Genomic DNA, 23,731 nt, shown 5'->3' with positions numbered 1-23,731 from the left:
GATGTGTTAATTCATATATGTATATTTTAATTTGTTGATGTGTATTTTTTTAATTTTTTTATTCAAAATCGAAAAACTAAATCTAATAGGTAAATTGTAATTACACCCAGGACACTAAATATTTGAGTAATTTTCTTTGATTAATAACATACAAGTAATAAACCAAATAACATTTGTGGAATTGATTCTTAAAAAAAATGATATGAACAGTCCAAATTAATGACCACCTATTCCCGTAGTTATTTTAGAACAAAAAACAGCGGACAGTTTGTTTCTGAGCTAGGCAAACCATTTAGCTTGCGCCTGCTCCAAACAGCGTTCTTTGATGACGAACATCATACAGTTAGGCTATAGCGAGTCAAACTACATTTCAAAAACCCATTTGATTTACTTTGGAAAAAAATATGGTTACAAAACACGGTTTTTGAATTCAATCCATGTTTGCAATTACAGCATCAACAATCTCCTGTGTGCTAGTATCACTGTTTCCACTTTCCACACTTTCCTTCAGTGGCAACACGTATCATGGCGGTTTTAAGCCGGTCTGCAAATAAAGGGAGCTGGAGATGTCTCAACATTATAACCGAAGAGAACAGTAATGCCACCGAACTTTTATGGTTTCCCACTGATCCAACTTGCTCAAAGATTGCATACTCAGCACCAAAACTTCCTCCAGGCATAATCTCACCACTGCCTCCTCCAGCAACACCAGCAGCAATGTTTATAATTAGATTCCCGTAGAGATTCGGAGTTACAATGATGTCGAATCGCTCTGGTTTTTCTACAAGTTGCAAACAGCATTTATTAACCGAAATTTCGTCGTAGGTGATGTTTGGATACATTTTACCAACTTCTTGACAGGATTTCAAGAAGAATGCATCAGCTAGTTTTCCCTTGTTGTGAACTGCTGTAACTTTCTTCCTCTTGCTCAATCGAGAATATTCAAAAGCATACTTTGCGATACGATCCGACCAAAACTTTGTCATTGTCACCTGAAAGTTCTCTATGACACCGGGAACAACTTCATGCTCACGCCCTGCATATCCACCACCTTCCGTGCTTTCTCTGATTACCACAATGTCAACGTTCTGGTGGCGACTCGGCTGACCGTTCAGATTGAAGCAGTTGACAAGAGATGCAAACAGGTCAAGCTCCTCTCTTTCACCAGCACGCAATGAGCTGTCCTAAACACACTTTGTTCTTCTGTATCGACTCCACCACTTCCCGCGGGAAATGATTCATATTTCCCATTATATCATATGTCTCAAAGTAGACCGGTGCGTGCATTGCTTCCAACACCAGGTGCACCGCGTTTGTCACATTGCTGTGGATAACCGTAACAGGTCTAGGCATATATGTTGTGAATCGGGTCTGAATTCTAGACCCGGTAGTGATTTTACTGAGATTCTTCAGTAGAGATATAAATTGATGAGACATTTTCCACCTACAATTTTGGGTGGGAAGATGATAACCTGATCAGTATTTGTTGTAAATATTTACAAAGCATATTAAGCATTTAGCTGATCCATGACATGTTCTTTGAAAAGTAAAAATACAACTAGTTTTAAATAATCTATATTATTGGAATATATTATACATGTCAAAGAGTTATCTAAAGTAAGAGTAAGAACATAATGGAACACATTCCAATCATATTATACTTATGAACAAACCCATCTGATCATTGATCCCTAGAGAAACCAAACAACGAAATTCACCAATTACTACAAGAAAATAGCACAAAATTCCAAATTTGTTTAACTTTATTATGGATTCTTATAGACAGCAAAAAAAAAAAAAAAAAAAAAAAAAAAAAAAAACCAATTGGCTTTGCCTCATGTTATTCCCCTTGCAGATGGAACATGGCTATGTTAATATCTTGGATCATGTATTTATCCTTTTGCAATTTGAATAACCCTATTGGGTCGAGGATTATGATACCAAAGGAAGATCATGAGTTTCTACCACAAAGCCAATTGGTAACCAATGCAGTATATCATGCTTGTTATATACCTGATGAGATCCTCAAAAGTCTCCGATGTGGGATTAGTTTGTGATTCAATATTTCAATTTTTCAGCCGACATTATTATGATCATAAGATACCGTAAGCATCAAGTAATTTGTCTTGATCCTTCTCGTAGGCTTTTTTCATGTCTATTGGCCTTTTGGACCGAAACAATAAGCCCGTTTTGAGTTTTTAGTATCCTCTGTTCATTCTACAAATATATATTTTACGACCACCAGTAGGGGCGCAACAGGTTTTAAATACATTAATATAAATTCGAAAGCTTCTCAGTCGTGGAGAAGGTTTGGTTCACACTTTTTCCGACAACAACATTAAGGATGAGGCTTTCGTTTTCTGCCATACATCTAAAGATAGATAGAACTCAAACGTAAATAAAAGCAATTAAGTTCTCTCTTTACATTTTTTCCCACTTTACTTTTGAGAGAACTTCGAAAAAAAGGAGTAAAACAAACAAACCAGGAAAGAAAATGGCATTGAGAATGTGGGCTTCCTCTACAGCAAATGCTCTCAAGCTCTCTTCTTCTGTCTCAAAATCTCATCTCTCTCCAGCTTTCTCCATCTCCAGATGCTTCTCCTCAGGTAAAAAACAAAACAACATCCTCTTACACAACCTGTGTGTTGCATTGGTTTTGTTTTAGGATTCTGTCTGAACTCTTTACTGGGTGTTTTGTGGTTTGAAGTGTTGGAAGGACTTAAGTATGCAAATTCACATGAGTGGGTAAAACATGAAGGCTCAGTTGCTACAATTGGTATCACTGACCATGCACAGGTAACAAAAACATAAACTTTAAAGCTATGTAGTTAAGATCAGTTTAGCTCAGAGACTAGTTTAGATCAGTTTTAGTAGTGTCTGTTGATGATGTGCAGGGACATTTAGGAGAAGTTGTGTTTGCGGAGCTGCCAGAATTAAACAGTTCAGTGAGCAAAGAAAAAAACTTTGGAGCTGTTGAGAGTGTTAAGGCCACTAGTGAGATACTATCCCCAATCTCTGGTGAAGTCATTGAGGTTAACACAAAGCTCACAGAGTCACCTGGTTTGGTAAGTTTCTACCATCTGAATAATAACTCTAGTGGTGGTGTGACGCACGGATCAAACTGATTACTCGATTTTTTTTCATTCGTGTAGATCAACACAAGCCCTTATGAAGAAGGTTGGATGATAAAGGTGAAACCAAGCAACCCTGCGGAGTTAGATACCTTGATGGGTCCAAAGGAATACACCAAGTTCTGCGAAGACGAAGACGCTGCTCACTAGAGGGTTTCTTCGCTCTTTTTTTTTTTTTTATCTTCACCAAATGTCATAAAGAAACAGAGCAAAACAAGAGAATCCATGTTAAAGTTTCAACCTTTCACTTGTCAATGTTTCTTCTTGCTTGTATCTGTGTGATACTAATTTGGTTTAAAAAATCATGCAATGAGAGCATTTAACTTATATAAGACTACAGGTCTAAAGAGAAGCTCACATAAAAAAGACAACTTCCATTGATTTTGCAACATATATAGTTTAGGAGAAACGTTAAAGATATAACAATGGTCTAATTTTCGTCCAAACCAAAGTCTTATGCATAACAAGTAAGACTCAGAGCTGTACATTTTGAATCCTATCCACGACAGAAACCGTTGGGCAGGGTCGGCGAAACAGCTACATCCGGTGAAGGTGAAGGTGAAGGTGACTCGTCATAAGAAATGGAGATCAGCTCAGCTCTAAGCTTGTCCGCATCATCGGTGCTTCCTCCTTTTGTGGCTCCGTTTGCGGTAATACTACTGATGACAGGTTTCACATCTGAGGACGTTATTATATACTCCTCTTCCTCAGGTGAAGTGTAAGAGATTTCGATGAGAGATTCACGGGCTTGTTCTTGAGAAGTCTTGTCACGCGGTTGTTCCATCAATGCCTCTAAGCTTCTGCATAATTTTTATAAGACCATAGAGGAACAAACCCATCTTACAATGTTCTATATGAAAAAACCATAATTAAAATTTCACAATAGTTTCAATATCACGCAACATCCAAGAAACATTCACATTGAAACAAAACGCAATTACCATAAAACAATAAAAAAACTCTCCAACCAAAACCAGCAAAGACATGAACTTTATTATATCCATGGAAGCTTCAAAACAGAACATACAATTCAAAAAAAAAAAAAAAAAAAAAAAAAATATCAAAATTTTAAAATGAAAAAGATTACAAAAACGAATCAAATCATTAATCTGTAAAATACCCAGATAAACCCAAACCCTAAATTCTCAAAAACTAGTTCCCAAATCGAAGTCAACGCAGCTTCTGGTACGAAATCGGAGAAAAGATAAAAAGAAAAAAAAAAAAAACAGAGAAGAAATCGGAGGAGAAATGGGTACCTTTGTTTGTTGTTGGATTGGATGATGAAGAATCTTTGTTCGTACAGTAATCACTACGGTAATGAAAAAAACACGGAAGGATCGAGACAAATTTGGATAATACTTTGGTCTTTGAGAGGCGAGTTTTCGTAATATATATTTTTTCCACGTTTTTTAATTTTTGACCCGTAAAAGGTTATTATAATATTCTTTGCCAGCTCATTCACACGTCGACAATGATCTTCAATTAGCAAGTGGGGTGGATTTTATTGACAAACTAGTCCCTCTCCTTTTCTCATGTTATTATTATTATTATTATTTTCTTTTATATATCATAATAAATTAATATAATCTTAAACTTATGACTCGTTTGAACTAATTTTTTATAATTGTTAACCAAAAAAAAAAACTTAAATTTATTAATTACTAAATTACCATAACATAATCAAACTTTTTAGATTATTATATCGTTATAATTTAGAAATTATTAATTATTACTGTAAAAATGATTTTAACTTTTAGAGATTATGAGATGTGTATAGAAAGGTTTAGAAATATGAGAAATTCAAAATGGAAGACTATTATGGAAGAAAAAAATAACAGTTTTGTACAGTTTTTTTAAATACATGTATATATGCAAATTTTGAGTATTGTACAAATATCAATTAGGTATTAATTATATATAATTAGTCTTTATTATTTATCATCATATTTATTTTTCAAGTCCAAAACGGAAAATTTGTAACGTCCAAAACATTAATTTTATTTAGAAGAATTGGTTTAACTCTTAGTTTTCTAAAATTTGTAATAATTAAAACCCATCACTTTGTTTTTGGGCAAAGTAGTTGGGGTGGGCACTTCGGTTTAAATTCGGGTTCGGTTCGGTTTGTTCGGTTTTGGTAAAACTCTAACCAAATTCAACCGAAGTTAGTTTGGTTTGGTTTGTGTTCGGGTCGGTTTATATTTGGTTCGGTTCAGTTCGGTTTGGTTTAGTTTGGCTCGGTTTTAATTCGGTTTAAATATCAGTTAATGTAACAAAATAAAATTGATTGTGGTATTATAATAGTTAATTAATCAAATAAATTAAAAACTATAAAATTAAAATCAAATACCTAATATTAAATATAATTAAATCTATATTTATATTTAGGTTTTATTAGAAAAGTTAAAATAAAGTAAAATATAAACCAAATGGAAGTGGTAATAGGTAGTAAGATCACATACTTACAATTTAATAATATTATTAATTAATTTAAAAAACATATTGGATTATCGGTTCGGTTCGACATTTGGATTGAGAAGAAATATAACCGAATGGTTAGAGTGTAGGATTGGATTTGGTTTGGGTCGGTTTGAATTCGGTTGGTTATGTTTTGGTCGATTTGAATTCGGTTGGTTAGGTTTGATTTGATTTAAATTCTCACCCCTGCAAACTATTAAAACATCTCTCTTTATAAATTAATTAAAAAAATCATAATTGCAAAATTATAAATTTGTAGAGATTTTCTTATAAATGGGTGTAAGAAAAAAGTAAAAATAATATTTAACATTCTAGACCTATATAAACATTGTATATATATATATATATAATAGTCAACTATGGAATACGGTGAATAAGTGAGTTAACTATATGTGTGGCTAATATAAAAAAAGAGGAGCATCAGATCAAATACATTATCATATACAGTAAAACTTACACAAATTAATAAAAAATTTGGTCTACACGGTCATATATATATATATATATACATATAATTATTATATATATATATATATACGTTGTACGGTGGGAAGCTATATTGTATTATAGTTATAAAGTGGTTCAATACTGTAAAAATATATACTCCATATATATATGGACTGCGTTGTATACAATGTACATATAGTAAATTCTGCATATACGACGTTTTTTCGAAAACTCAGAAACAAAAACTCTATCATTTGTTAATATTATGAAGAAAAAACAATTTTAAAAATCATTATTTTTGCTTGAATAAATTTACTATGAATGAAAATTTTCATCATTTTCATACTTATTAGTTATTCATAATTATAAAATATTTTGTAAAAATGAAAAATTTAAATATTTTGGTATTCATATGTAATATTGATCATGATTTTTCTATTTTTTTTTTATTCTGTATGTATATTTAACAAATTTTATGTCTACATATAAAAATATGTCTATCGTATAGTTTTGCATAAATAGCGTATATACATCTATGTCCTATACGAGTTACAGTGTTGTATATTAAAACGGCCGTCTAGCATATAGCATATTTTAGAATAATAGTTGAGATAATGTAAAATTTAATACAATTTGATGAAATAATAATACGATGTTTTTTTCATAATTATATACAAATATTTGACCCATCGAATCATGAACTAAAATTATATATATAGTATATATATATATATATATTATCTACGAAAATTTATTTAGTAAAGAATTTAATGACATGTAACTCTAATATTTTTTAATTTATATTAATTCTTGTTAAAATTCATTTCTATATTTTTCTTATATCAATTTTTTTGGTTTTCTTATTTAAATATTATAATTTTTTTCTTACTTGTAATTGGTTCTTGAAAAATATTTGATTATAAAGAAAAAACTTATTTAAAAAGAATTTTTTTTATAATGGAAATTTGAAGTTAAACAAATCTTTGTAAAGTATTCATCAATAAACTAATCTTTCTATAAATGACTATAAATTAATAAAATATTTTGGTTTTAACATTATTAATTTATAGAGGTTATATTGTAGTTGCAAATTTTGTTTCAACTGGCCTTAGAAATTATAACATTCGCGAACCGGAATCCCGGTTTAGAGGGTCATCAGTTTTGTGTGGATGAGTTTAAGTTCAACGTTGCGTTTTGGGGTTAGAAAACCCTGGAACCGCTTATAAAAGCAGAAACTCGAGGTTTTGGCCGAGTTTGGCCGTTTCTGTAGAGAAAGAAAAAAGAGAGAAGGAGTTTTTGCTGTTCTTGAGGTTTGGTAGATTTGAGGAGGTTTCTGTAGAGATCGGTAGTTAAGATCGTTGTAGGAGCTTCCTAGGAGAGTCTTCTTTCTTGTTTGTGGTTCAGAATCATTTTGGCAAAGGTAAGTGCATGACCATGACTAATCTAAGCTGGATATTTCTCTGATATGCTTGTTTATGTGTTGTTTGGTTGTTAGAATGATATTTTAGCTTCTGTGAGGCTTTCTTGTGGCTTGGGATCGAGATTGGTGATTGTAGGAACGAAGATCCGGCGAGAAGCTTCGGGGAAAACGATGTTCAGCATGTGCATCGATCGATGCAAGCTTGTGTCGGTCGATGCAACCCCAATTGGTGTCGGCCGATGCATGGGTTGGTGTTGGTCGATGCAGAGTCCTGGTTTGTTGTTTGGTTATTGTTTGTTGGTTGATGGTTAGAGATGTCTCTATTGCTTGTGTGTATAGCCCAATAGATGGGAGGATTGCCTTACTCAGTGTTTATAAAATATTCATGCATCTTAATTTGTGTTTGTGGTGCAGGTAAAGGTAAAGTGTGATCGTGGAATCAAGGCAATGAAGAGGAGGATGTTCTAGTGATTCACTTGGTTGTTGTTTAGCTTGCTAGGTTGCTAGCGTTGAGTCATTAGAACATTGTTTAGGATTGTTGGTTCTTTGATTCATGTTGTTTGTATATTTATTATAATTTAATATTGGTTATTGTTATTTGTTATGTTATCCGCTGTTGAGTGTTGTGGCTAGGTGGCTAGTGGGTATGAGACCACTAGTGTAGTTTATTATTAATACTATTATTATATTTATTATTTACTAAAAAAAACGGGTCGGGTCGTTTCAGTTTGGTATCAGAGCCCTTACGGTTCTAGGTTTGGGTTCACTAAGTTTCTATTGTTGATGTTGGGATTGCATACTTTGATTGATTATGTGAGTTAGTTAATTGTGTGTGGCATGGAGTTCTAGAACATCCTCTTTGAGCCTATAGTGTGATTCCATGGTGTGTTTATGTTTTTGTGTTATGTTTGATTGCGTGTTTAGCCTTCTGTTCATGGTAGTGCAGATGGTTAGAGAGGGTGCTGTTGCTGGTCGTGGTCGAGGACGCGGACGTGGTCGGGGACGTGGACAAGGTCGTGGTAGGGACAGAGTCTTAGCAGTTAGTGAGACCGTGGACCAGAGTGAGACAGTTGAGGGTGTCGGCGATTCCAGGAGGGGTCCATTAGTGTGGCTGGGGGTACTGATGTGATCGTAGGCGATGATGGAGTTGGTGTGTGCGGTGCCGGTGCCAGTTTGGCTGGTGATGCTAGGGTTCCATGTGCGGGAGTCCCAGCAGGTGGAGCCCCTGGAGGAGGCGTTAATCTTGCGGGCTTGTTGACACAGTTGTTGGAGCGGATACCAGGAGTGGTTCCGGCTCAGGCAAAGGTGGTAGTACCACTAGTGGCGGTGGGGGTGCAGCAGCCAGTGGCTGTGGATGTAGGAGTTCATTCTCGTTATGTCAATATGCTAAGAGAGATGAACTACATTGGTACCAAGCGGTTTAATGGAGGTATTGATCCTACTGTTGCTGATGCGTGGAGGACGAGAGTGGAACGTAACTTCTAGTCTTTCAGATGTCCTGAGGGGTTTTGGGTCGAATTATGTGGCTGCTAGGAGGGTGCAGAGGGAGATGTCTTGGGCTGATTTCGTCTTGGAGTTCAGCCGCAAGTATTTTCCTAGAGAGGCACTAGATCGGTTAGAGGTGCAGTTCCTTCAGCTATCGCAAGGGACTCGGTCAGTGCGGGAGCTTGACTTGGAGTTCAGTCGACTTCTGATGTATGGGGGTCGGGCGATGGAGTCTGAGTAGGCTCAGATCAGGAGATTTTTGAGGGCTCTACGTGATGATTTAAGGGTTCACTGTAGAGGGCGGAGCTATGTTACACGTGCAGAGCTGGTTGAGACTGCAACAGAGATTGAGGAGGACATTCGGGCACAGTCAGTGACAGTTAGTCCGGCAGTTCAGCCTAAGAAGACTCAACATCATGGAGGTTCTAGCAAGGGTGGCAAGCCTGTGCAGGGAACCAAGAGGATAAGGAAGGCTACGCATAGGCCAAGTGGTTTAGGTTGCTTCGGTTGTGAGAGAATGGATCACAAGGTTTCTAGCTGTCCCCAGAGGAGTGCTCCCACGGTAGCGGTTTGTGTATGCTATCATTGTAGGGAGCCAGGGCACATCAAGACCATGTGCCCCAAGTTGCAGCGGATGGCAGTGGCAGTGGTGTAGCAGGTAGTGCAGCAGGTGGCACGGATAGAGCAGGCACCACGGGTTTACACGACTGCAGAGACTGGTGGAACCAGTGCTGGGGCGATCACATGTATAATTTCTGGTAACCAAACTTTGTGAATTCTACTGGGTTCAGATTTTATGCTTTGTCTATGATAAAGTGTTAGGTTATCAACTCATGTGGTTTGTGTAGGAACCTTGTTAGTGGGCGGATTTAGGTCCCACGTTATGTTCGATTGTAGAGCTACTCATAGCTTCATTACTCCGGAGTGTGCAGGGAGTGCTGATATCAGAGGAGATCCCGGAGAGCGAGCGGGAGTTTTCAGAGTTGCGGGAGGCAAGTTTTTGAGGGTTATTGGACGAGCGAGGAGAGTTGATATTCAGATCGCAGGGGAGTCGTGGCTAGCGGATTTGCTTATCAATCCAGTAGAGGTTTATGACGTTATCTTGGGGATGGATTGGTTGCATCGACATATGGTTCATCTTGATCGCATTGGGGTTGAGTGGGGTTTGAGCGTACAAGAGGGAAGTTGGTTTTGAGGGAGTTAGACCGACTTCAGGGAGTCTCGTGATCTCGGTCATGCAGGCTTGGAAGATGATCGAGAAGGGCTGTGAGGCTTATTTGGTTACCATATCTATGCCAGAGTCAGTGAGGCAGTCTACGGTTAGCGGTATTCAGGTAGTTGAGGAGTTTGAGGATGTTTTTAAGTCATTGCAGGGATTACCATCATCTCGGTCTAATCCTTTCACGATTGAACTTGAACCGGGGACGACACCGTTATCCAAGGCTCATTACAGGATGACTCCAGCAGAGATGACAGAGCTGAAGAAGCAGTTAGAGGATTTGTTGAGGAAGGGATTCATCCGTCTTAGTGTATCACCGTGGAGAGCGCCGGTGTTATTCGTTAAGAAGAAAGATGGAATTTTCCGCTTGTGTATTGTTTATAGGGGTCTGAACCGGGTCACTATGAAGAACAAGTACCCTCTTCCTAGGATCGATGAGTTGTTGGATCAGTTGAGAGGTGCTACTTGGTTCTCCAAGATAGATCTAGCGTCGGGTTATCACCATATTCCGATAGATGAGGCAGATGTGAGGCAGACTGCATTAAGGACAAGGTATGGGAATTATGAGTTTGTGGTGATGTCTTTCGGGTTGACTAACGGGCCAGCAGCTTTTGTGAGATTGATGAACAATGTGTTTCTGGACGTGTCTGTCATCATTTTCATCGACGACATCATGGTTTAGTCCAAGAGTCCTGAGGAGCATGTAGTGCAGTTGAGGGCAGTTTTGGAGAAGCTGCGAGAGCAGAAGTTGTTTGCTAAGTTGAGCAAGTGTAGTTTCTGGTAGCGTGAGATGGGTTTTCTGGGTCACATTGTTTCTGTAGAGGGAGTTTCTATAGATCCCAAGAAGATTCAGGCTATCAAAGATTGGCCTAGACCGCAGAATGCCACAGAGATCATGAGTTTCCTTGGGTTGGCAGGTTATTACATGAGATTTGTGCATGGCTTTGCAAGAAAGGCACGTCCAATGAATAAGTTGACAGGGAAGGATGTTCCTTTTGTTTGGTCACATGAGTGTGAGGAGGGCTTTGCAAGCCTGAAGGAGATGTTGACTACTACGCCAGTATTGGCATTGCCTAAGCAGGGAGAACCCTATGTCGATGCAAAGTCCTGGTTTGTTGTTTGGTTATTTGTGTTGGTTGATGGTTAGAGATGTCTCTATTGCTTGTGTGTATAGCCCAGTAGATGGGAGGATTGCCTTATTGAGTGTTTATAAAATACTCATGCATCTCAATTTATGTTTGTGGTGCAGGTAAAGGCAAAGTATGATCGTGGAATCAAGGCAATGAAGAAGAGGATGTTCTAGTGATTCACTTGGTTGTTGTCTGGCTTGCTAAGTTGCTAGAGTTGAGTCATTAGAACATTGTTTAGGATTGTTGGTTCTTTGATTCATGTTATTTGGATATTTATTATGATTTAATATTGCTTCTTGGTTATTGGTATTTGTTATGTTATCCGCTGTTGAGTGTTGTGGCTAGGTGGCTAATGGATGTGGGACCACTAGTGTAGTTTTTTTTTTGTCAACCAAACATTAAATTAGAAAATAACTCTGAGATTGGTTGCCCAAACTGGAGGGTAAGTGTTTACAAATGATAATTCTGAAACTAAAGATCACGAAGAACAAGCAAGACAGTTTGCCCTCACATTTGATGCTCGCTGAATCCTGGTAAGAGTGAAGGCGGGAAGAGATGATCTGAAGTGGGTGAAATCATCTAGCAAATTGGAGAATGCGGGCCATTCCTCTGGAGACTGCACCATCGCCACTAACTCTGCACAATATGTCTCGTAAGCTTGACAAATAACACTCGCATTGAGGAGAGACTCCATAGCCCAAATCAACGCTTGTAATTCCGAATGAAAGGGGGAAGGACTTCGTCTAACACACCGTGCTACCAAGAGTAACGTCTTGTCCTCACCATTGCAATACCACCTACCCAACCCCATAAAATGATCTAAACCACTAGTGTAGTTTATTATTAATACTATTATTATATTTATTATTTACTATAAAAAATGGGTCGGGTCGTTTCAGAAATGCTCTCCAGTTTTAATATGTGTCTTCTTGAAAACCATGAAGAATAATTTTTTGGGGGATTTTCAAAATTACTCCTTTTTATATGTCACTTTTCAAAAATACTATTTCATGATGTGCATTTTCAAAAATACCCCTTTTTAAGATATAAAATAATTAAATTTTAAACCCTAAACCCTAATTACTAAACTCTACCTCTTAAAAACTATACCCTAAACATAAAATTGAGAACCCAAACCTAAAAGCAAATTATAAAAATTAATTTAACGCATTGTAATTGTGTAAAAAATAATAACAATGAAAATGTTAAAAAAATGTATTTAAAAAAAAAGTATCTCAAATTGGTATTTATAACAAATTCACAATTTTTTTTAGAGTCAAACCGACAATAAAGTAGATATTTTTTTTAGCAGACAATGCAAGTTAGACAGGAAAGTGGACACCAAAAAAACATGTTAAAAACGAAAGTTAGACAAAAAAAAAGAAGATATTATTAACCCAAATATATCAACAAGGTAAATTGGAGAAATAACTATTTTTCTTCTCACTAATTTTAAATTACTATACACCAAAAAGAATACAAAGATGGATATATAAACCTGAAGATGGCATCTGAGCGAACAGTTGAACCAAAACACTACCAGCACAATCATGTGATTACCAAAAATAACCACAAAATTTATTAATAATTTACGTTTATAAAGAAACCTTACAAAAAACCCACAAAATTAGGTTAATATCATATCCTTACTTAGAAAAATCTAATATTTGTATTTAGTTTAGGTGAATTGCTTTATTTTAACTCTTTGAACTAATTTCAAATTATTTAGGCATCACTTTGTGTTGATGTAAGTAATTAAAATTGGTTCACTTGTTCTTGCCCATAAGCTCATATTGCAGAATAATACATCAATATTTTCCCGCTTAAGATACTTATGTAACATGGTAGTCAAAAATTTAGAACAAGATAGAAATATTTTGAGGATATCTATCGTGATTTAAAAGTAGAAAAACTCAAAACAACCATAAAAAGTTTAGACAAAAAGAAGGAAAACAACATCAAAAATAAAAGCAATTTTCAATATTGGTACTACAAAAAACAGAAAATAAAAAAATAAAAAATAAAAAATAAAAAATAATCATCTTGATAAAAATAAAAAAAAAACTAAATATGGATAGACCGTATTAGTTAATCCGCTTTAATATTGGTACTACCGAAAACAAGAAAGGAAAAAAATTGAAAACAATTGAAAAAAAAATTCTTGTTTTTTTTCATTTTATCTAGGTGGAGAGTAAAAACTAGCCATTCGATTAGTGTAAACACCACTTTAACCAAATCGGAATTCCCAAAAACATCTCTAGTTGGTTCTTTGTTCGGTCAAGTTGGCTAAGTACCGATTTTCTCGTAAAACTCTCTATAAACCGCCGAATTTTTTCGCCGGCAACCTACTTGGGGAAACAAGAGGGCAAGAAGCGAAGACTTCTTGATCACATAATTAGAAGTCATTATCAATCATATTTGAATTTCATGGCTATTTTATGTTTATGGTTCCACGTTTCTTTTAACCCTAAAAGGCTAAAAATTATAATATTATTATTTGCCAGCCAATTCACACGTCGACAATGATATGTGCAATTAGCAAGTGGGACGTTTTAATTGAAAACCAGTCCTACATTCCCTCTGATATAAATTCTTATATAAATTTTTAGTTTATGATATTCGTAGAAAGGTTTGATAAAAATATGAGAAATGCAAATCAGAAATAATTTATACCCTAAGAAATTCTAATACTAAAATTAAGAAAATATTGAATTTTTTTTAATATACAGTACTACTAAATAATAGTCCACGTGAATATTTTGTTTATTTATTATATACTAAGATTCTCATGATCAATTTATCAGAGTTATTTACATACTTACATTAGTATAAACTCATTTTTTTCAAGTTTATTTTTTCACATTACAACAATACAATACAATTTTTATCCAATAAATTATACTGTTATTTTGAAATTTAACATTCATTATATATTGGTTAATATTTTCGTGGTTGAGATGTCAACTTTATTAATCAACAAAAAAGTGATATGTACAAGTGGGAGGGGATAAAAAAACTTAAAACTCAAAAAACTTTTATTGGCATTTCTTTATGTGGCCTTTTGAAATATGTAAAAGTGTAAGTGGCCTTCAAGCCCAAGGTTTCTTCAGTTGTTGCTCAAGGCGGCCTTTGTCACCATGCAAAATTTTGAGAACATATATTAAAAGCAATTACAATTAGAAAACAACAAAATGATACTGATACATGTAAGAATGTGGTCGAAAATGGAACTTCTTGTTTTCAAATATATACATTTTATAAATATATTTATTACCATACATATCTAATATATATTGGCCGATAAGAAAATTATATTTCTTTCAAATCATTATTTAAATATCTATACATCATTTTAATTGGATCTAAGAAACACAACAATACGTTCCTAAAATTTACAGAGCTTATTAAAAACATTATTTGGAAAAAACTTGACTTAAATAATACATTATACTTTTTTGATAAACATTTATATGCCTATATCTTTATATATATATATAATTGGAAATAATTCAACTTAAATATTTGGTGATAAACACAATCACATATTATGTGTTTTATGCACATATTATGAAACAAACACAATTACTAAATAATCTTCGAACATAGTGAAAAATTAATCTGGTAAAATTTTACAACTGTTCATGTTTTAATATATATATAATTATTAACAAAATTAGTTTCTTGTTGTGTTGTCATAAATAATTTCGAATACTCTAATTTGTATTGAATCGTTGAGGTCATCATCGATACTTGATTTATGCAGAATTTTTATTTTCTTAACAAAATGTGGAAGTTGTTAGCTGTCCACACGACAAAATAGATAAAATCTTCAACTATAAAATGATAAATTTTAAGTTAGATTAAGGGGGAACATAAGAAATTGGGTCACACTGTTTTAATTTCCAACGAAACAGTAAGTCTCATTAATAGTATATTTTTTGTTTTAGTTTTTAGTGTATGGTTGTGAAATGGATAATTACATACAGAATAACATATTTTTCTCGTGTCACATTTCTTAATATTATATAAATTTATGGATGGCATAAGATATATTCCTTTAAATACATGATTGACATAGCATATGTATATCAATTATGCCAGTTTATATCTATACAGCTTGTCCTACGGTATTAAATTTTAATTTCTTTAACAAAAAAATAATTTTTCTTAATAGCTAAATTTTAATGTTTTTTTAAAAAAATGCTTAAAAAATGCCATAATAAATTAAAGTTGACATCATGCTGTTTGTTACTTGTCAAATATATCTTTATTACTATTAAGTAATTGTAGATTTGCAGTATATGCAGAAACGAGGGATGAAAAATAGAAATTGGTGTACTTATATCTTATATGTTTTCAAATAAAAAATAATGGTGTACTTATACATTTTATTTAAAAAAAATAAAATTGGTGTACTTATATCTTTTCATCTATATGTCCCCGCAAGATGAAAGATCGGTAAAGAGCCCAATCTAGTAATTTGAAAGATCATGTTGTTGACGAGACAGTGGCTTCGTAAGTGCATCTGCCAGCTGATCTTCTGAAAGGATATGGGTTACACGTATAAACTTGGACTGGACCATTTGACGAACAAAGTGATAGTCAAAAGCCACATGCTTCATACGAGAATGAAAAACGAGATTAGCAGCAAGATATGTCGCGTCGACATTATCACAATATATAACCGGCTGGCAAGAAGGAGTAAGACCAAGTTCAGCCATCAAGTAAAGCACCCAACACATTTCTGAGGCTGTATCTGCAACATACTTGTACTCAGCCTCAGTAGAGGATCGAGCCACAGTCTTTTGTTTCCTAGAAGACCAAACAATAGGATGAGAACCCAAATAGACAATGTAGGCGCCAGTAGAAGTGTAGGTATCACGGTCCTTGCCCCATGATGCATTTGAGAAGGCATGAAGATTCAGATTATTATTCCGACGAAGGAAGAACATGTTTTGCTGCTTGCCAGTGAAGATCAGCAGGTCGATGCATAAGCTAAGAGAGCTTGTTCACCACAAAGGCAACATCAGGGCGGTAAAGTGTAGAGGAGTGTCAGTGTCAAGGTGAAGTTTGCTGCTCTTGGCTAGAGGAGTAGAGACAGGATTTTCATCCAATATATTCGTCTAAGCAAGCAGTTCAATGATGTACCTTGGTTGAGTAAGGAGAAGACCATTAGAAGATTTATGAGCCTCAATTCCAAGAAAGTAACTAAGAGCACCCATGTCTTTGAGGGAGAAGCATTGAACCAGTAGCTTGATAAACCATTCAATGGCAGCCGAGTTACTCCTGGTGATGATAATGTCATCGACATAGACCAGCACACCAGCACAAGATCCAGACAAAGTAAGAAAAACAGTGAGGCATCAGCAAGGGAGTTTGTAAAACCTTAACCAAGTAAGTACGTGTGGAGCTCTATGTACCATGCCCAAGGAGACTGCTTCAACCCATACAGTGAGATATCCCTCCAAGATGGCATTGTTAATGTCAAGCTGCCGACGATCCCAACCCTGATGCATGGTTTAACCGAGCACCAGGAGGAAAATAGATGCTTTAAGCACAAGACTAAAGGTCTTGTCATAGTCAACACCCGGGAGTTAATAAAACTCTTTCGCCAAAAAACACGCTTTGAACTTCAATGTCACCATTAGGCCAGCATTTAATCCGGAAAACTCACTTTGTGCCAACAAGGTTACAATACAGATCGTGAGGCACCATATCTCAAGTGCGAAAGTTCATATGTGCATCATATTCAGAACCCATGGCGGCACGCCATAGAGCATCCTTCAGAGTTTGGGCAACGAATGTGGGTTAGGTTTCACGAGCACTGGCAGTGAGCATGGCAAATTTTGTGTTTAGCTTGACAATCTGGTTCTTCGCCGTCGTAGTCATTGGATGGATGTTGGTGACAATTGAAGAAGTTGAACCAGTGGTGGTAGTGGGCTAAGGCGCAGGCCCAACAACATGAGGTCCAATTGTCAAAGATTGGGTAATGGGCCTATGGTCAGGCCTAGTCGGAGCATGCAAAGATGTATCAGAGAGATCCGCATTAGAGTTATGTTCATTTGTAGATGGCGTTAACTGTGAAGGATCTGAGGCTGGGGACGACTAAACTGTCGACGGTGATGGAAAAGAGTGACCAGTGGGTGGAAATAAGGAGGAAAGCCAAAGAGTTGTGCTTGGAGCTAAGGAGGGGGTGAGCGGAAGTTTGCTGAATAGAAAGAAGGTTTCATGGAATTGAACATATTGAGAAACAAAGATACGACCAGAGGAAGGCTCAAGGCAAAGGTAAACACTTTGTGTCTGGGAATAGCCAAGGAATATACAAGGAGAAGAGTGTGGATCGAGTTTGTGATGAGTGTATGGCTGAAGCTATGGGTAGCAAAGGCAACCAAATACTAGAAGTTTAGAATAATTTGGCGGGGAAGATCAAAAAGACATTGGAATGGAGAAGAGTTGGCAAGAGTATATGTGGGCATTCGGTTGATTAGGTATGCGGCAGCAGTAAGAGCATAGGTTCAATAGGATATGGGAATTGAGGCATGGGAGAGAAGGGCGAGACCTGTTTCAACCAGATGGCGATGTCGACGTTCTGAGAAGCCATTGTGTTGAGGTGTGTGTGGTGGGGAAGTGAGATGAGAGATACCATTGACGGAGAGACATTTGGACATTGCAATGTATTCACCACCATTATCAGAGTAGAGGGTGTTGATTTTGGTATTTAGTTTGTTTTCGACAAGAGATTTAAAACGAGTAAAGGTTTCAAGAACATAAGATTTGCGGCAAAGTGGATAGAGCCAAATGTAGTGTGTCAATGTTGATAACATAATACTTGTAACCATCGATTGAGTAAACTGGAGAGGTCCACACATCAGAATACACAAACTCAAGTGGTTTAGTGGATATAAGAGAGGAGAGGGAGAAAGGGAGTTTGTGGCTTTTGGATATGGAACAAGCATTGCATAATAAGGATGAATGAGGCAGAAAAATGACAAGAAACAATAGTTTTAAGAGTAGACAATGATGGATGTCCAAGCCGAGAGTGCCAAATATGCAATGGACTTTTTATTGAAGCATTAATAGCAGAAAAGGTATAAAAAGTTGATTCATCTGGGAGAACTGGCCATTCATACCCACCATCACTCGTATTTCTTGTTGTTAACTGCGCCCCCGAGTTTAGATCCTTCACCTGAAACCATTCGGGAAGAAATTCCAATGAAACATAATTGTCAGACCACTACGGACTGAGAGAAAATTTCTCGCTATATTGGGTACACATAAGATATTAGAGAGTGTTAATTTTGGAGAAGAGAGTGGTAGAGGGGTAAAACTAGTGTGTGTTATCTAAAAGCCTTCACCATTGCCGACAGTGACTTCATAATAACCCATGTAGGGCGAGTGTTGAGCAAGGTTGGCCAAATCAGACGTGATATGGTGCGTTGCGCCTGTGTCAAGAGCCAAGCAGATGGATCAAGAGGCATCACAGAGGCATTGTAGGCACCAGAGGCCAGTTGGTAGGACCTTTGGGGCGGACCGTTGGCATTGTTGTAGAGGACTGTGAGATCAGTCGGAAGTGAGAGCAAAATTTTGCATTGTGACCTTGAACTCCACAGGCTTGACATTTTCCCGAGATATGGTCTGCGAGTCTACTGCTGAGAGAGAGGGGAGTTAGTGTTTTGGTCGAAGTTAGAGTGAGGACGCCAACCACGAGACTTGTTCTGAGCATAGTTGGCGCCTTGGCGGTGGTAGGAAAGGAGGATGTTGGAGGCTGAACATTAGCAAGTGAAATCTCCAGCAGTTTCTCATGTAACTCTGTAAATGAAATGGGAGTATAACGATCATGGACTGATTCAACGACGAGTTTGTATCAAGCATGGTCTGAGATGGTTACCCATAGGTGGCGGCAAGTGTGTTCGATGCATCAAGCCTGGTCTGAGATGTCGCAATGAGCGGCTGCAGAGGAGTGTCAATTGTGCCCATGAGAGCATTGTAGAGGAGGTTCTCCTGTCGTTGCCAGGTGATGAATGATGGTTTCGGAACATTAGCATCGGCAACATTGGTTGTTGTCGATGGTAGAAGTGTGTTGTCAATAAATTTGACGAGATTATAGCCTTTTAAAAAGAACTTGATTTGGATGCTCCATGTGAGATAGTTGGTAGAACATAACTTGGTGATATTGATCATGTTGACGGCTGTGATGGGGGTTTGGAGATCAGCAGAGTTGATCAGGGTAATGCTACCAGAGGGAATAGTCGCCATTAGAGTATTAAAAAAATGGAGGATTAGTTGTTTTAACAATATCACTCTGATACCATTATAGAGATTGAGAAGAATATATTTTTGTATATATATGAAATAGAGGTATAACACCTATTTATATTCATAGGGTTATAAAGATAAGGAGATATCTAAACTAAAATATACACTAGAGATATGTGGTATTTAGGGAATATAATCCTAACAGCAAGGATGTAGTCTTAACTCCTCTATTTCATAGTTTGGTTTCTTATCCGGTTGCTTTAAACTTAATCTTCTTGGAAAATGTGAATAGAACTGCGTATTCGCATCGTATTTGTTTGTAATTCTTTTCTTTTTCTTTTGAATAAAATAAATAAATACTAATTGTAAACATTATTATATCGTCCACAATTTTTACATAATGATAAAACTCTTGTAAGTTAACTACATTGTTAGGTTTTTTGTTTTGTTAAAAGGACTTTACATAGCTAGGTTTTGCATCTTAGTTGCGTGCATTCGTCGCTAATTTGCAAAGTTCTCTAAACAATGATCTCACTAGTGATGACCTGCTCGAGCGTGAGGAAGAAATATAAAGTTGACAGACACGAGCTGAATGATTTGATAACTCGAATATACATATTTTTTTTTTCGGTGCAACTGAATATATAGAAATTCAAATATTGAGAAAATGTTCCTAGAATTCGATCGTAGCAATTATAACACTTAGACGTCTTTGACGTTTTGCTCCACCTTTACCTCGAACGGTTCAATATATATTTTAATCTTGAACCTTCTTACTCGGACTGATCAGTATCTTGAATCTTGATTATACTTTGGAGTTTTCTTACGAACACAGAAAACACTTTTCTTCTACATCCATGTTTAGGGACATATATTTTGATAGACAGGATAAAACATAATGTCTATAATATATATGTTATATTGTAACGTGATGTTTGGTATATCCCGTTGATGTTTGAGTGTACATAAGCCAATCAAAAGCCACTAACTAGTTTTTGGTAGACAGCTCGTCGGATAGTTAGGATATATAATATATGTTTGTAACCTGTATGATACATATATTAACATTAAGTCACATCGATTACGATTTCATATCGAAGTAATATGACACTTTCTTATAGTGCCTTTTTTTTGTTTCTTATGGTGAAATAGTTTCTTATGGTCCTATATTAGAAAAAATATGATTAGATACATATATATAACCATGTAACTTTAAGTGGTGCTATGTTTGCCAATTAAAAATTACTAAGATTATTAAGAAATAGTAAACCGATTTACTGTAACGTTGTTGATACATTAATGGTTGAAGGAATAACTAGGATTCATCTGTTCCCATATTGATATCAATTATGATAGGTTATTTTGTTTCCAGTGGTCATAATACTCATGATTTCATAAGTTCCACACATTAGTTTGACTTTTGGCTCGGGTATTATAAGAAAATGATTACTATACTAGAAAATACATACATAATGATACTATACTAGTATTAATGATATAAATGACTCGCAACTTGTAAAAAGTTGCTTGTGAAACATGGAGTCTAAAACATAATTACTCTTAACTTCTAAGCCTAATTATGCTAGCTAATCATTATTTTTGCCTCTACCTATTAGAGCACTAGGTTCATCTTAAACCCTAGCCGCACATCTGATCCAACTCCGCTTTTGTTTTCTCTTTCCTTTCCATCTTCTTCTCGTCTCTTATTCTCTTCGTCTTCTTCTCCTCTTTCTGTCCTTGTTTTTGTCTTTTCACCATGACTGCTCCAGCAGCTTCCTCCAACGACAAACTCTTTGGTCTGTCTCAGATCCGGGCATATGTTCCGATCGTTCTTGATATGGAAAAACTCAACTACGACAAGTGGCGTGAGCTCTTTGAGACTCATTGCTTATGTTAGGGTGTTCTCCGCCACCTCGATGACTCCTCACACCCTTCCTCATCTCATGCTGCTGCTCATCTCGCTCAAGGACACTCCGTGGCACCACCTCCTCTCTCCGACCACTCTGACTACGTGCCCACTGCTCTTGCTCATGCACTCAACACCATGACGCTGCAAGACCCAACCGCTAGTGAATGGGTCATGGATTCTGGTGCTATTAATCATATCACCAATACTCAAGGTAATCTAAGTTCTATTCGAAATTTGAGCAAACTTCCAATGATTACAGTAGGAAATGGCTCTCTTGCGCCTGTTACTAACATCGGTCATGTTACTCTCTCTTCATCTCCTCGTCCCTTTTGTCTTCGAAATATTCTTGTTTGCCCCTCTATTGTTAAGAAACTTAATTTATGTCCGTCGTTTTGTCACCGACAATAATTTATCTCTTGAGTTTGATCCTTTTGGTTTTTCTATTAAGGATCTTCCCACTCGGACCAAGCTACTTCGATGTGACAGCCCCGGTCCGTTCTACACGGTGGTTCCCTCCAAGTCGCTCGTCTCACCACATGCTCTCATGGCGACTTCACCGTCCAGTGATATGTGGCACAAACGTCTTGGTCCCCTTAGTAGTGCGCATCATCGCCAACTTGCTTCTTCATCTTCGTCTATTTCGTTTAATAAGTCTAATAATGTGTGTCACGAATGTCAACTTGGCAAACACACTCGTCTTCCTTTTATTTCTTCTAATACTATTGTCTTGCAACCCTTTGATATTATTCATTCGGATCTTTGGACTTCTCCTACTCTCAGTTTAAGTGGAATCAAATATTATCTCTTGTTCCTTGATCATTTTTCTCAGTTTGTATGGATTTATCCACTCAAACATAAGAGTGATACGTTCAGCAGATATTTACATTTTTCGACCTATGTGAAGACTCAATTCAACTACCGTATCAGGTCCCTTCAATGTGACAATGGGGGAGAATTTAACAATCGTATGCTCCTCGACTACTTGGCGTCGGATGGGACAACTATCCGCTTCTCATGTCTGCATACCTTTCAACAAAATGGAAAAGCTGAACGCATGCTACACACCATCAACAACATTGTTCGCACTCTACTCGTTCAAGCTAGTATGACGTACACTTACTGGGTTGAAGCTCTTCATACTGCGGTCTATCTGCTGAACATCACTCCATCATCGACAATTGATAATGCGATTCCACTCACCAAACTGTTCCAAAGACCGGTATCCTATTCTCACCTTCGCATTTTTGGCTGTTTATGTTATCCTAACCTTCTTCCCACTTCTCCACATAAACTTGCTCCCCGTTCTACTGCTTGTGTTTTTCTTGGTTATCCCTCGAATCATCGTGGTTACAGGTGCCTAGATCTCTCTACTAACAATATTATTCTCTCTAGGCATGTCATTTTTGATGAAGCCGTGTTCCCTTTCTCCGCATTCAAAAACGCGGTTCACACATCTCCTTCTGTGTCTTCGGTTTCTTTGCCTCCCATAAAACATTCTATCCCAACCGTTCCCGTGAGTCCTCTGTCCGTCCCTCCCACTGTTCCTCTCGTTTTACCTCCTCAAAATCCACAACCGCAACCTCATCCCATGACCACTCGAAGCAAAAGTGGCATCACTAAGCCCATCACACGATTTAACCTTAATGTCAATGCTATTTCCCCAATTCCTTTCTCTCATGTACATGCTGCAAAGGATCCATTTTGGAATCCTGCATGGATGAGGAATATTTTGCTCAAATTAAGAATGGTACTTGGAACCTTTTTCCACGGCCTCCTAACACTAATGTGATTCGTTGTTTATGGTTGGTTAAGCACAAATTTCATGCAGATGGGAGTTTGGCTCGCTACAAGGCACGGTTAGTAGCCAATGGCAAATCACAGGAGATTGGTGTCGATTGTGACGAGACGTTTAGCCCTGTCGTCAAACCTGCTACTATTCGCTAGGTTCTTCACGTCGCCGTCACAAAGGATTGGCCTCTCCGACAACTCGATGTCAAGAATGCTTTCCTTAATGGTGAACTCGATGAAGTCGTTTACATGCATCAACCTCCCAGATATGTTGATCCTCTTAAGCCAGATCATGTTTGCTTGCTCCGCAAGTCACTATACGACCTCAAACAGGCCCCTCGTGCTTGGAACACACGATTTGCCAACTATGCCAAGAAGATTGGTTTCAAACAAAGTCTCTCCAATCCTTCACTCTTTGTTCTTAAACGTGGATCTGATCTTGCTTACCTGCTTCTATACGTTGACGACATT

General features: G+C 36.8%; 2 protein-coding genes and 1 pseudogene across 2 annotated transcripts; 1 reads left to right on the top strand and 2 right to left on the bottom strand.

Moving 5' to 3' along the window:
- Positions 1–430: 430 nt before the first annotated feature.
- Positions 431–1,437, bottom strand: LOC104777282 (putative isocitrate dehydrogenase [NAD] subunit-like 4 pseudogene; annotated as a pseudogene).
- An 815-nt stretch (positions 1,438–2,252) lies between these two features.
- LOC104777278 (glycine cleavage system H protein 3, mitochondrial) lies at positions 2,253–3,463 on the top strand. The gene is made up of 4 exons (XM_010501493.3): positions 2,253–2,606; positions 2,708–2,796; positions 2,895–3,065; positions 3,153–3,463. The coding sequence occupies exons 1-4, from the start codon at positions 2,495–2,497 to the stop codon at positions 3,279–3,281; spliced, it is 501 nt and encodes a 166-aa protein (XP_010499795.1). The 5' UTR covers positions 2,253–2,494; the 3' UTR covers positions 3,282–3,463.
- Positions 3,464–3,490: 27 nt separating this feature from the next.
- Positions 3,491–4,527, bottom strand: LOC109132271 (uncharacterized). Its single transcript, XM_087504959.1, has 2 exons — positions 4,388–4,527; positions 3,491–3,931 (listed from the first exon to the last, which is right to left on the bottom strand). Exon 2 carries the CDS (start codon positions 3,913–3,915, stop codon positions 3,628–3,630), a length of 288 nt encoding a protein of 95 aa, XP_087361085.1. The 5' UTR covers positions 3,916–3,931; positions 4,388–4,527; the 3' UTR covers positions 3,491–3,627.
- Between the last annotated feature and the right edge of the window lie 19,204 nt (positions 4,528–23,731).

The sequence above is a fragment of the Camelina sativa genome, chromosome 3, assembly GCF_030686135.1.
Source record: "Camelina sativa cultivar CO46 ecotype springtype chromosome 3, ASM3068613v1".
Taxonomy (NCBI): domain Eukaryota; kingdom Viridiplantae; phylum Streptophyta; class Magnoliopsida; order Brassicales; family Brassicaceae; genus Camelina; species Camelina sativa.
This window is presented reverse-complemented; position numbering and strand designations above follow the sequence as displayed.

What these genes read in the sequence shown, in the direction of transcription:
- LOC104777278 (XM_010501493.3), top strand. Translation starts at nt 2,495, where the DNA reads ATGGCATTGAGAATGTGGGCTTCCTCTACAGCAAATGCTCTCAAGCTC. An exon ending in CTCCAGATGCTTCTCCTCAG is followed by an intron (nt 2,607 to 2,707) that starts GTAAAAAACAAA and finishes TGTGGTTTGAAG; the next exon opens with TGTTGGAAGGACTTAAGTAT. An exon ending in GTATCACTGACCATGCACAG is followed by an intron (nt 2,797 to 2,894) that starts GTAACAAAAACA and finishes GATGATGTGCAG; the next exon opens with GGACATTTAGGAGAAGTTGT.
- LOC109132271 (XM_087504959.1), bottom strand. Translation starts at nt 3,915, where the DNA reads ATGGAACAACCGCGTGACAAGACTTCTCAAGAACAAGCCCGTGAATCT.